Genomic DNA, 14,438 nt, shown 5'->3' on the forward strand with positions numbered 1-14,438 from the left:
GAAGAAAACACTTTGTCCGGAGTACAGAGGTTATGTGGTGTTAGTGGTTACATTCAGTAAGTTTGTGCTTAAAGACTTTTGTAGACCAACTCACCAGTCTTATTTTTTAATATTTTCAGTGAATTAGAGTACAGCTTGAATGAGTTAGAACATTCTTTAAAGCTTGCGGATTCTGTTTTACTCTAAGCGTGTGAATGTCAAATTTTGCAAACGAGAGAATAACGTTTACCATCACACGGACTTCGTGTGGATTCGAGACACCGGGAACAATATTGTAGCGCCCTCGCCTGGCGCTGCGGCCGAAGAGCTGCTGGGGAGCGCGGCGAGGGGCGGGACGGGAGTAATAATAATAATAATGGAGTAGTGGTGGCCAGGGCGGGGCCGAGGAGAGCCGCTGACCAGTGCGGCTGGCCCACTGCAAAACGGGCGTACAGTCTGGTGAGATCGCCCAGCTTCGTGTAAATAGTTCCCTGGTTTCGCACCCCTGTTATACTTGTGCCCAATTGCCACCCTATCCCTGTGTAGCTACCCAAATAGACCCCAGTGTGTTGCTCGCTTTCTGTGAATTTTGTCTCTGTTTTCAATTCTATTCAATTCAATCCAGTTCAAGGTGCTGTATTAGCATGACCGATGGGTACAATCGGTGTTGCCGAAGCAAATAAAAATAATAAAATTCACATGAAAGAAATCAAAAAACAAAAGTAAAATAAAATCTACAGACATATTACAGACATTTATTTACAAAATATTGACATATACTGTAGACAGATGGAGCATTATTGGGAGACAGACTCACTGTTCCTCAGGCTGGGACAGAAGATCACATACTGGGCTGCCAGTTCCACTGAGTTCCCTCTTCCCTCTCCCAGTAGGATTGGGACCCGTTGTGATTCTGGCAGGTGTGGGAACTCTGAGACTAGATTTCTGAGTTTAGGGAAGAATGTTTGTCTAATCCCAGAGTATCTGTCACAGTGCAGTAGGAAGAGCACCTCTGTCTCTATTTCTCCCCGCTGGCAGTGGGAGCACAGCCTGTCCTCTCTGGGCAGCCAGGTCTGCCTGTGTCGCCCAGTTTCTGTGTCCAGGCTGTGGTCACTGAGGCTGTCCTCTCTGGGCAGCCAATTCTGTCTGTGTCCAGTTTCTGTGTCCAGGCTGTGGTCACTGAGGCTGTCCTCTCTGGACAGTCAGGTCTGTCTGTGTCCAGGCTGTGGTCACTGAGCCTGTCCTCTCTGGGCAGCCAGGTCTGCCTGTGTCGCCCAGTTTCTGTGTCCAGGCTGTGGTCACTGAGGCTGTCCTCTCTGGACAGTCAGGTCTGTCTGTGTCCAGGCGGTGGTCACTGAGCCTGTCCTCTCTGGACAACCAGGTCTGCCTGTGTCGCCCAGTTTCTATGGCCAGGCTGTGGTCACTGAGGCTGTCCTCTTTGGACAGTCAGGTCTGTCTGTGTCGCCCAGTTTCTGTGTCCAGGCTGTGGTCACTGAGGCTGTCCTCTCTGGACAGTCAGGTCTGTCTGTGTCCAGGCGGTGGTCACTGAGCCTGTCCTCTCTGGGCAGCCAGGTCTGTCTGTGTCCAGTTTCTGTGTCCAGGCTGTGGTCACTGAGGCTGTCCTCTCTGGGCAGCCAATTCTGTCTGTGTCCAGTTTCTGTGTCCAGGCTGTGGTCACTGAGGCTGTCCTCTCTGGACAGTCAGGTCTGTCTGTGTCCAGGCTGTGGTCACTGAGCCTGTCCTCTCTGGGCAGCCAGGTCTGCCTGTGTCGCCCAGTTTCTATGGCCAGACTGTGGTCACTGAGCCTGTACTTCATCAGGGTCTGTTTCTTATCTTGGTCAAATATCCGGCTAGTGTGTATTGTCTGTTTAGGGTTCTGTAGCATTCCAGTTTATGTTGTGTTTGTGTGTGTGTGTCCCAGTGTGGGAGATATTGCTGTTTGATCTGTGCTGTGATGTGGTTGAGTCTGAGTTGTGGTGCTCTAGCAGTGCTGTCCTGAGGCTGGTTAGTGTCGGTGTGGCTCAGGTCAGCACTGCTAGAGCACCACAACTCAGGGCCAGCTGGCTCAGGGGGCTCTGTTTTGGGCTCAGCTCTTGGCTCAGCAGGGCTTTGTGGTGGTAGGAATTTTGGTCACTGGTTTTTAGGTGTAGCCAATACTTTAATATTCTTTTCTGTATGTTTATCAATAGTGGGTACTGGCCTAATTCGGCCCTGCACCTGTTGTTAGGTGTCTTTCTCTGCACACGGAGGATGTTTCTACAGATCTCCATGTGCAGAGTTTCTGTGGGGTGTTTGTCCCATTGAGTGTACTCCTGGTCTGTGAGGGGACCCCACACTTCACTGCCGTACAGGGCAATGGGTTGGATTACACTTTCAAGTATTTGGAGCCGGATTCTGTCTCTCTCTGCGGGCGCGGTAGTGCTGTGCTGGCTGTGCCGAAGTCCAATAAAGCGCAGTTTTTCACTCAACGAGTGTCTGAGTCACCGAGTCCGTCCTCGCCGAACCCGAATATATTACAATAATAATCAGCCCTCGGAACCGCGAGTTCAGAGCAGTGTCGTGGAAACTTTTACGGTTAGAATAAAGGAGCCACAGAAAGTCTTCTCACTCACTCAGTAAGGTCTTGATTCGTATTGCAATGTGGGAAAAAGCCATCACCCGTCTGTGCAGAGAAGTGAAAGCTGATTCCAAAGCAAGCAGGGGGAGCCCTTGTTTTATATCTTTTTTAAGCTGATGCAACACTTCAAGGACAGGCAAAGCAGTCATTTTCCATTCCTTATAGGTTTCTGCTTTAAGCAAAGAAGAGCAGTTATTCAAATAGTTTCTCATCCTCCCTTCTTCAAGCAGCCGAGATAAACATTATTAAAACATCCCGTGCCCCTGACGAGTTGGGTGCTATCACACTTTGTTCTAAGTATCCAGCTGCTTCTGCAGCACAGCTCTGTCCGTAAACAACATTTTTAGGATAAAACACTTTTTCTCAGTAACACTTAACACTTCAGGGCCTCTCCTGCAGGCCAGGGGGACAGAGTCAAGAGGAGAGAGTCTGGTGGGTAGGTATGGCCTCTCTCTCATCACTCCACCTCATCACTGAATCGCGTCTTTCTACTTGATTTCTGCCAACACCTGGCACCCTAAAAGAGTATGCTTCATCTCTCTCCCTTCTTCCTTGTTTGTGATGTTTCCTTCAGTACTCAGACACCGAATTGACTAATGGAATTTTAATTGTATCAAAAGACTGATATGAGGCAAAAGTATGGAATTTCTGCTTTTACTTCTCGATGACTGCATGCGTACACGTTAAACCATGGAAAAACTAACGTTTTTGTGTTCAATGCCCCCAATTTTCCCCCAGTGCTGTTCAAAGTTGAAACTCATAATGACGGTCATTGATCCTGTCTGAAATGACCAGTCTATCTGTGAGATCAGTGTTATTGATCCTGTCTGAAATGACCAGTCTGTCTGTGAGATCAGTGTCATTGATCCTGTCTGAAATGACCAGTCTATCTGTGAGATCAGTGTTATTGATCCTGTCTGAAATGACCAGTCTATCTGTGTGATCAGTGTCATTGATCCTGTCTGAAATGACCAGTCTGTCTGTGTGATCAGTGTCATTGATCCTGTCTGAAATGACCAGTCTGCCTGTGAGATCAGTGTCATTGATCCTGTCTGAAATGACCAGTCTGTCTGTGAGATCAGTGTCATTGATCCTGTCTGAAATGACCAGTCTGTCTGTGAGATCAGTGTCATTGATCCTGTCTGAAATGACCAGTCTATCTGTGTGATCAGTGTCATTGATCCTGTCTGAAATGACCAGTCTGCCTGAGAGAGGAGAACTGTTGTCAGTACCTGCTGTATTGATAAAAGGGGTAGTGAGTGACCACTGTGAATAACACCGAGCCACATGAAGCTCGGAGACAGAGCGAACTCACCGCAGCTCAGAGACAGCAGCAGGACGGCAGCGAGGAACACCAGCGACTTCATCTTGTTGGAGTACGACAGCAATATTGGGGTCTGTACAGAGTGAAAATGTCAAAATCATACCCATAAGTATTTAATTTTCACTGAATACTTGCAGTTTCGTTTCAAAAGAGGAATGAGCTCATGCTACCGCTTCAAGAATAAGAATAAGAAACGATTTCCACATCTGAGACAAATCGGCTCATCGGGCCAGAACGCAGCCCAATTTCCTTTGAGTTAATAAGAATAATAAAATAATAATAATCAGCCCTCGGAACGGCGAGTTCAGAGCAGTCGAACCGCCTCCTCTCAGGCGCCCAGAGGCCGGCGGCTCTGAAGCCAGAACCGCACACCGTGTTGACTTCCCAGCTCAAAGCGCACACGGGGTGTCAGTCTGAGATGAGCGACACACACGTCCCGTCCCTCTTTATATACTGTAGCTTCTGCCCCTATTCTTACGTAATGATGACAAAAAAAAGTAGTTTTCGTTTTGCGAAACTCTGCCGGCAAAGAAAGGAAGAAGATAAAAGCAAAACAGTCAAAACGGAGGATTACAGCCAAGCGGCCGCCCCCGGCGATGGAAACCACGCCCCCCCACCCCGCAGAAGTTCCGCTATGCCCGCCCCCACGGTGATAACCACACCCTCGTCGCCGAGGACACGCCCACTCACCGGTCCTTCCACGCCCCCCGGTAGCGCCCGGTTGAACGTGCGAGAAGCGGCTCGGGGTGATAACAGGCTCGGAGCCAGCTCATTCCCGTTTGTCATCTGTGTGTTTGTTTTGGGGATGACTGCCGATCTGGGAAGAAACGTACATCACAGGAGTACACCGAGTGCTACTGTGCAAGAGTGGACAACGAGCCAGAAAAGTAGTCCGAAAAAGGAGAGAATGATGGCTAGTCCTGATGGAGGTGTACACAGCAGGTTGGCATTTGACTTTTCCATCTGTGCCGATATATGTTCGACATCTGTGCCCTCACACCTGAAGAAGGCTCCACGGCCGAAACGTTGTGTTTTCTTTCTTCTCTCTTCAGCAGGGAATAAACCTATCACTTGTCCCTTTGCAGCCTAGGCATGATGACGCAGCTCCCCACCTGATGTTATGCTGTGAATGTCGTTTGCTTTTACTTTGCTTATCTTTACTTATGTTTTTAGCGTCTCTAATAGAGAGCACAATCAGAATCGGTCAAGTGCAAAGCAGTCCCAGGTGAAGCAAAAGAGCACAAGACAGCCCAGAGACAAGAGGAGTTCATTCTGCCCATCTGGCCTGGTAATAGTTCATTGACCCCAGGATCTCATCCGGCTGTTTCTTGAGAGAAGTCAGGGAATCAGTTTCAATAACATGGCTGGGCTGCTTGCTCCACTCTCCCACCACCCTCTGTGTAAAGTAGCGCCTCCGGCTCTCCATTTTAAATGCTCTTCGGTGTAGTTTCTGCTTGTGCCCAACTGGAAATTGCACTTGGTGGCAGAGGAATTTAGCCGCGGGTTTCCAATGGTCCGAACTGGTAGGTGTTGCTTAACTGTTGAACCAGTTTGGGCTACCTGCCTGTCGACGTCACTGGTAATGCAGTGGAAGGTCAGCGGTCTCTCATGAAAGCAGTGCTGTCACAAAGCAGTCTCTGCTGAGCTTTGAAGGCACTGGTCACCAGCAGATACGGGCTGAACTGTGTCTATTGGGATTTGAACCAGGAGCACTGCGATACAGCTCGTGACCCGGCCAGGGGGCGTGGGAGCTGTTCTGTTTCTTTTACTCGAGTCCCGGGAGTGTTCCCCTGCACTGCTGCATCTCTCTGCTGTCCATTTTTCATGAGACTGGACACTTTTATTTGCGCCATTTCTTCAGGAAGTCATTGCGACTGTTCTGCTCTGTCACTGTACTGTACTGCTGTCTCACTGTACTGTACTGCACCACCCTGTCACTGTACTGTACTGCCCTGTCACTGTACTGTACTGCTGTCTCACTGTACTGTACCGCCCTGTCACTGTACTGTACCACCCTGTCACTGTACTGTACTGCCGTCTCACTGTACTGAACCGCCCTGTCACTGTACTGTACTGCCGTCTCACTGTACTGTACCGCCCTGTCACTGTACTGTACTGCCGTCTCACTGTACTGTACCGCCCTGTCACTGTACTGTACTGCTGTCTCACTGTACTGTACTGCCCTGTCACTGTACTGTACTGCTGTCTCACTGTACTGTACCACCCTGTCTCTGTACTGTACTGCTGTCTCACCGCTGAAGGGTTAACAATTCTTTCTCTGTACAGCATGTTCAGCAAAACACTATCAGCTGCTGATAAGATCAGGGCGCTGCAGACACAAAGAATAGCTTGTTTTAAGAATCCCAAAGAATTGTTTTTGTGCAGAAGGCCAGTTGTAACTACCTGTTTTTAGAAAACTCTGATATACTGTACTTCAATTACGTAGACATCTTCTGATTAAAGTAGAAGTTTGCTTAACAAATAGAAATGAATTAAGATTGAATTTTTTTTCTATTTGAGACTTAAGCTATTTGTATTCCTCATCAAGTACAAGGTCAGCAGTAACCTTTCTTATCAGAACCATCCTCCTAATAGCAGTTTCAAAGTTGCACACTGATAGAGGGACACACTTCAGACACAGTGCGACAGTAGAGTGAGACAGCAGTACGGCACAGTGACAGAGCGACACACTTCAGACACAGTGTGACACAGTAGAGTGAGACAGCAGTACGGCACAGTGACAGAGCGACACACTTCAGACACAGTGTGACACAGTAGAGTGAGACAGCAGTACAGCACAGTGACAGAGCGACACACTTCAGACACAGTGCGACAGTAGAGTGAGACAGCAGTACGGCACAGTGACAGAGCGACACACTTCAGACACAGAGCGACAGTAGAGTGAGACAGCAGTACGGCACAGTGACAGAGCGACACACTTCAGACACAGAGCGACAGTAGAGTGAGACAGCAGTACGGCACAGTGACAGAGCGACACACTTCAGACACAGTGCGACAGTAGAGTGAGACAGCAGTACGGCACAGTGACAGAGCGACACACTTCAGACACAGTGTGACAGTAGAGTGAGACAGCAGTATGGCACAGTGACAGAGCGACACACTTCAGACACAGTGTGACACAGTAGAGTGAGACAGCAGTACGGCACAGTGACAGAGCGACACACTTCAGACACAGTGCGACAGTAGAGTGAGACAGCAGTACAGCACAGTGACAGAGTGACACACTTCAGACACAGTGCGACACAGTACAGTGAGACAGCAGTACGGCACAGTGACAGAGCGACACACTTCAGACACAGTGCGACACAGTAGAGTGAGACAGCAGTACGGCACAGTGACAGAGCGACACACTTCAGACACAGTGCGACACAGTACAGTGAGACAGCAGTACGGCACAGTGACAGAGCGACACACTTCAGACACAGTGCGACAGTACAGTGAGACAGCAGTACGGCACAGTGACAGAGCGACACACTTCAGACACAGTGCGACACAGTAGACTGAGACAGCAGTACAGCACAGTGACAGAGCGACACACTTCAGACACAGTGCGACAGTAGAGTGAGACAGCAGTACGGCACAGTGACAGAGCGACACACTTCAGACACAGTGCGACAGTAGAGTGAGACAGCAGTACGGCACAGTGACAGAGCGACACACTTCAGACACAGTGCGACACAGTAGAGTGAGACAGCAGTACAGCACAGTGACAGAGCGACACACTTCAGACACAGTGCGACAGTAGAGTGAGACAGCAGTACAGCACAGTGACAGAGCGACACACTTCAGACACAGAGCGACAGTAGAGTGAGACAGCAGTATGGCACAGTGACAGAGCGACACACTTCAGAAACAGTGCGACAGTAGAGTGAGACAGCAGTACGGCACAGTGACAGAGCGACACACTTCAGACACAGTGCGACACAGTACAGTGAGACAGCAGTACGGCACAGTGACAGAGCGACACACTTCAGACACAGTGTGACACAGTAGAGTGAGACAGCAGTACGGCACAGTGACAGAGCGACACACTTCAGACACAGTGCGACAGTAGAGTGAGACAGCAGTACGGCACAGTGACAGAGCGACACACTTCAGACAGTGCGACAGTAGAGTGAGACAGCAGTACGGCACAGTGACAGAGCGACACACTTCAGACACACTGCGACACAGTAGAGTGAGACAGCAGTACGGCACAGTGACAGAGCGACACACTTCAGACACAGTGCGACACAGTAGAGTGAGACAGCAGTACGGCACAGTGACAGAGAGACACACTTCAGACACAGTGTGACACAGTACAGTGAGACAGCAGTACGGCACAGTGACAGAGCGACACACTTCAGACACACTGCGACACAGTAGAGTGAGACAGCAGTACGGCACAGTGACAGAGCGACACACTTCAGACACAGTGCGACGGTAGAGTGAGACAGCAGTACGGCACAGTGACAGAGCGACACACTTCAGACACAGTGCGACACAGTAGAGTGAGACAGCAGTACGGCACAGTGACAGAGCGACACACTTCAGACACAGTGCGACACAGTACAGTGAGACAGCAGTACGGCACAGTGACAGAGCGACACACTTCAGACACAGTGCGACAGTAGAGTGAGACAGCAGTACGGCACAGTGACAGAGCGACACACTTCAGACACAGTGCGACAGTAGAGTGAGACAGCAGTACGGCACAGTGACAGAGCGACACACTTCAGACACAGTGCGACACAGTAGAGTGAGACAGCAGTATGGCACAGTGACAGAGCGACACACTTCAGACACAGTGTGACACAGTAGAGTGAGACAGCAGTACGGCACAGTGACAGAGCGACACACTTCAGACACAGTGCGACAGTAGAGTGAGACAGCAGTACAGCACAGTGACAGAGTGACACACTTCAGACACAGTGCGACACAGTAGAGTGAGACAGCAGTACGGCACAGTGACAGAGCGACACGCTTCAGACACAGTGCGACAGTAGAGTGAGACAGCAGTACGGCACAGTGACAGAGCGACACACTTCAGACACAGAGCGACACAGTAGAGTGAGACAGCAGTACAGCACAGTGACAGAGCGACACACTTCAGACAGAGCGACAGTAGAGTGAGACAGCAGTACAGCACAGTGACAGAGCGACACACTTCAGACACAGAGCGACAGTAGAGTGAGACAGCAGTATGGCACAGTGACAGAGCGACACACTTCAGACACAGTGCGACAGTAGAGTGAGACAGCAGTACGGCACAGTGACAGAGCGACACACTTCAGACACAGTGCGACAGTACAGTGAGACAGCAGTACGGCACAGTGACAGAGCGACACACTTCAGACACAGTGCGACACAGTACAGTGAGACAGCAGTACGGCACAGTGACAGAGCGACACACTTCAGACACAGTGCGACAGTAGAGTGAGACAGCAGTACAGCACAGTGACAGAGCGACACACTTCAGACAGTGCGACAGTAGAGTGAGACAGCAGTACGGCACAGTGACAGAGCGACACACTTCAGACACAGTGTGACAGTAGAGTGAGACAGCAGTACGGCACAGTGACAGAGCGACACACTTCAGACACAGTGCGACACAGTAGAGTGAGACAGCAGTACGGCACAGTGACAGAGCGACACGCTTCAGACACAGTGCGACAGTAGAGTGAGACAGCAGTACGGCACAGTGACAGAGCGACACACTTCAGACACAGTGCGACACAGTACAGTGAGACAGCAGTAAGGCACAGTGACAGAGCGACACACTTCAGACACAGTGCGACACAGTACAGTGAGACAGCAGTACGGCACAGTGACAGAGCAACACACTTCAGTATCACTTTAGAAACCGAGAGACTTAGGCAGCTGGAGTAAGAAGGTTTGCTGTGCAGAAATAGAAGCATGGACAACAAATGTATGTGCTTTACTGTTTACTCTTGCCTGAAAACACCGCGATCAGCACCTTGTTCTAAAATCGTGCGGTGTACTTTTTCAAAAGATGCCTCTCCTGCTGTTTTTAATCATGTGCAACTTAATATTCACGTTTGTATTTCGACGGTTCTTGCTCCAGGCTCTGTTTTAATGTACTTTGTCACGATTACGAAAAGTTGGGTACATTTTGCTCAGCCGTGATTGTTGTCTTTGTTGAAAAAAAAAAACAACAGATTGCATGCGGTAGGATCTTATCCAAACTCGTCTTGGACTCGCCTGTGAAACGGGGCCGGAAATGTGGGCGGGTCCCGAGGTCCACCTGGGCGTGGTAAATGACGTGGGCGTGTCCAACACGGCACTCTCTAGTGCGAGGGGGGCGTGGTATCCGAGCGTTTGTTTTCTCAGCTCTCGGGTTGTGGTTTGGCGTTATGCTGAAACGTGGTGGGCTGTGTTCCAAACGCGTGTTGTTCTGAGTACACACAGAGCTGAACACAGGAAAAGGCGGTTTAAACTGGAATTCATCAAATGTTTGTTTTCGGGTTTTACCGTTCGGGTTGTGCAAAACACTGTTTCGAAACACCAGGAGATCGCCTATAAAAGAGAGGGACGCGTTACTCGCCACAGACCAGATCCTAATAGAGTCCATCCATTGGAGAAAAGGTAGGTCTTTTGATTCTTATTCATTCTATCTTGATTACCTTTGTTGTTGATAGGAGTTCAGTGCGTACTTGAAAGAGCAATGCAGCTGTTTTGTGTACACTCTAAATCAAGGGACGTTCTGTGAAAACTGTATAATGCTCTAGTAAACAAGTAATAGGTTTGTTCCAGGCTGAAAAGAGAAGAAAGAAAACACAACGTTTCGGCCGTGGAGCCTTCTTCAGGTGTGAGGAACCTGAAGAAGGCTCACACCTGAAGAAGGCACCACAGTCGAAATGTTGTGTTTTCTCTTTTCAGCCTGGAATAAACTATTACTTGTTCCTTTGCAGCCTACGCATGCTGACACAGCTGCCCACCTGCACTATAATGCTCTAGTAAAGCTTATTTAGAATACTGTGTAGAATTTTGGTCAAAATTTTATACACAAAATGTTACTGCTACAGAATCTGTCCAGAAAAAAGCACCCTTTGAGCACCAAAAAGTGTTCTGCACTGACAGGCTGGAGGAACTGAATCTCTTTAGTCTGAAGGGAGTGTCCCACAGTGACTGGCTGAAGGAACTGAGTCTCTTTAGTCTAAAGTGAGTTTCCTGCACTGGCAGGCTGAAGGAACTGAATCTCATTAGTCTGAAGGGAGTGTTCTGCACTGACAGGCTGGAGGAACTGAGTCTTTTTAGTCTTGAACATGTAAGAATACTCGGGGACAAATATTCTGAATCCTTAAATGCCTTGACCAAAGCCAGCCCTGAGAATTTCTTCACAATAAACAGTGAAAAATCAACAAGAGGAATTGAAGACAGAGAGTAGGATGTGCTTCAGTCAGGACAGGAGGCACTACTCTACACAGAGGGTGGTAGGAGTGTGAAACGAGCTGCCCCGGTCAAGTTGCTGGAGCCGATATGCTGGCTTCTTTCCAGAAACAGCTGGATGAGACACTCAGATGAGATACCAGCAGCCACGTGAGTCAGGTGGGGGCAAAACGACCACCTCTCGTTTGAAGTCCTTCATACATTTAAAGTGCTCCTGTGCTGCTCTTTCACCCTGCAGTGTGCTGCTCAGGAAAAGGCTCGGACGCTGCAGAGATGAAATCCCTGGCACTTCTGGCTGCTTTTCTGCTGGTTTTTCTTTCCTTTGGTGAGTCCACGTCCCCCGGAGCAGTCCCGCACAGTCAGACCGTCGGCTGTGCAGAGAAAGGGGCAGAGTGACGTGGCTTGGCTGGGGCAGGGTGGAGGCGAGAAGCACAGGGGTGGGGAGGCTCGGCTGCTGTTGCTTTCGGGAGAGACGTCCAGTTCTGTGCAAGAGCCTCAGTGTCTCTGTCCCCCTGGCCTGCAGGAGAGGCCCTGAGGTGTTACCACTGCCTGGCTCCGGGACAGGGGGGGAGGCCTGGCAGCTGTCATACCACGGTGGAGACGTGCACGGGTTTGAATGACGTCTGTGTGTCAGCGATCTTCCTCCCTCCTGCCTGTAAGTCAAGATACTGGGTCTGTCTGCTGGCTTGGTCAGTGTGTCTCTGTCACCTAATACGGACAGTGTGTGTCTATCAGTTAATGCGGACAGTGTGTGTCTATCAGCTAATACGGACAGTGTGTCTCTATCAGCTGATACGGACAGTGTGTCTCTATCAGCTGATACGGACAGTGTGTCTCTATCAGCTGATACAGACAGTGTGTGTCTATCAGCTGATACAGACAGTGTGTGTCTATCAGCTGATACAGACAGTGTGACTCTATCAGCTGATACAGACAGTGTGTGTCTATCAGCCGATACAGACAGTGTGTGTCTATCAGCCGATACAGACAGTGTGTGTCTATCAGCCGATACAGACAGTGTGTCTTTATCAGCTAATACAGTGTGTGTCTATCAGCTAATACAGTGTGTGTCTATCAGTTAATACAGACAGTGTGACTCTATCAGCTGATACAGACAGTGTGTCTCTATCAGCTAATACAGTGTGTGTCTATCAGCTGATACAGACAGTGTCTCTCTATCAGCTAATACAGACAGTGTGTGTCTATCAGTTATTTTTCAGAATTTGTCTTTAATATACCAGTGTATTATAATGTCTGTTGTCTAATTTTATTGTCCATGTCTGTTTTTCATTTGTGCCTATTTTTTTTCTCTAATGTTACTGGGTACAGCTGAATGAGTATGCGTTCCAATACACGTGATGTATATGGCAAATAAAGAAATCTTGAATCTATCTGTTTGACACTCCTCGTGTCAGCTATGTGTGCCGTCTTGAAGGTCAGGGAAATGGCTCAGCCCAGCGAGAGCGCAGCCTAACCACCTCTCTCTGTCTCTCTGCAGCGGGTTACTTCCGGAGGTGTGGCAAGTCCTCGGATTGCCCCATCCTGAACATGGGAGGCGTCATCAAAGCCTCCTGCTGTAGGACCGACCTCTGTAACTGAGCCGTGGCAGGGGGGGCGGGGGAGAGACCCCTCTGGGTCGGGCACCGGGAGTCTCGTGTTGTCCCAGGGGGTCGTTCTTACCTGATTCTGGCGAGTGGCATGAGTGGGAGTAGGGCTGTGGTGCTGTGGAGCCCGTGTGGAGCCCACAGTCCCTGGACACTGTGTCTGTGTCAGACTGCTGTGTGTGGAGCAGACAGCCCCTACTCTGATGTTAAACTCTCCTGCAATAAACTGGATTGGAATCAACATCACACTCTGACTCCCTCTGTTGTGTGTGTGTGTGTGTGCTGAGATGACTGATCGAGATGATTAATGACTCATCTCACCTCCCTTGCTATTGAGTGCGTTTGTTTTTTTATTTTTTTACTCAATTTCATCTGTTTTCTGTAATTCCCTTCAACAATGATTTCCGTGCATCACTTTGTAAGTTACGAGAAGCAGGGATCGTGGGAATGCCTTGAGACTGACATATTTACACGTCTGCTTTTTATTTCCACACTGATCGTTCATAAACCTCTGTGAGAGTGCGAGAAGACAAAGCTTCAGTGAGAAGGAAACCGCCAGAGGAACTTGGCTTTGCTGCCTGATAGAGTGTGCGGGTGCACAGACAAGCTCAGCACACTCTGACCCCCTCTGTTAGGTGTGTGGGTGCTGAGATGATTGATAGTGACAGTGTATGTGTCTCTGCCCTATAACTGTGCCCATGATGTCCTCAGTATTGTCCTATAAAATGACCATGATGTTTTCAGTACTGTCTTATAGTATGACCAGGATATCCTGAGTACCGCCTTATAGTATGACCATATGATGATCTGAGAACTGTCCTGTAGCATGACACTGACGTCTTAATTACAGCCCTATACAGTTTCAACATTTGCAAGATGCACAGAACCCTGAACTCGGCGTGTTAAAGAAATGATCGCTCTCGCTTTTGGAATAATCTTCACACAGCCTTGGTTGGGATGGTTTTAGTTCACGCTTCGATGAGCAGCGATGTTCCTTCTTCGGTTTCACCTTGAGCTGTGCTCTGGCTATGAGAGTTTAGTTTTCTGACCTGTGGCCCCAGAGGAAATTCTTGTTCAAGGGGGAAATTAGATGTCGGCCTCTAATGGTCCAAAGTTAAATTTATTGGTTCCGAGCTGCTCTTATTCCCCAGATATAGTGCCTTGATTTTCAGGTGATCATGAGATTGTCTACAAGGAACCGCTTCATTAGTACCACACTCTGAATAGTTAACATTGTCAAATTACTGGATATGAGGACAACACCCTGGACAAATATTGCAGGCATTTAGTCCAAGAGTATTTTTTGTGCAGTTGTGTGAATAGTAAAATTAAATCTGTCTCCAATATCTTACTGTAACCACAAGAGTTGCTACTTTAGACTTAAGAAGGCAACAGTAGGAAATGATTGCTTTTTCTTTAAAAAAGGCTTTAACTATTATAGCACATCATAATACTTAGTCAATACTTTTTCAAACTGAAGAAACAATCTAAGCAGTTTTTCATT

At 48.8% G+C, this 14,438-nt stretch overlaps 1 protein-coding gene across 1 annotated transcript; it reads left to right on the top strand.

Annotated features, from left to right (window-relative positions):
* The first annotated feature begins 10,298 nt into the window (after positions 1–10,298).
* Positions 10,299–13,175, top strand: LOC148834146 (CD59 glycoprotein-like). Its single transcript, XM_088916738.1, has 4 exons — positions 10,299–10,526; positions 11,569–11,655; positions 11,854–11,985; positions 12,829–13,175. Exons 2-4 carry the CDS (start codon positions 11,604–11,606, stop codon positions 12,927–12,929), a joined length of 285 nt encoding a protein of 94 aa, XP_088772864.1. The 5' UTR covers positions 10,299–10,526; positions 11,569–11,603; the 3' UTR covers positions 12,930–13,175.
* The last annotated feature ends 1,263 nt before the right edge of the window (positions 13,176–14,438 follow it).

The sequence above is a fragment of the Atractosteus spatula genome, chromosome 5 (genome assembly GCF_055471065.1).
Source record: "Atractosteus spatula isolate fAtrSpa1 chromosome 5, fAtrSpa1.hap1, whole genome shotgun sequence".
Classification (NCBI taxonomy): domain Eukaryota; kingdom Metazoa; phylum Chordata; class Actinopteri; order Semionotiformes; family Lepisosteidae; genus Atractosteus; species Atractosteus spatula.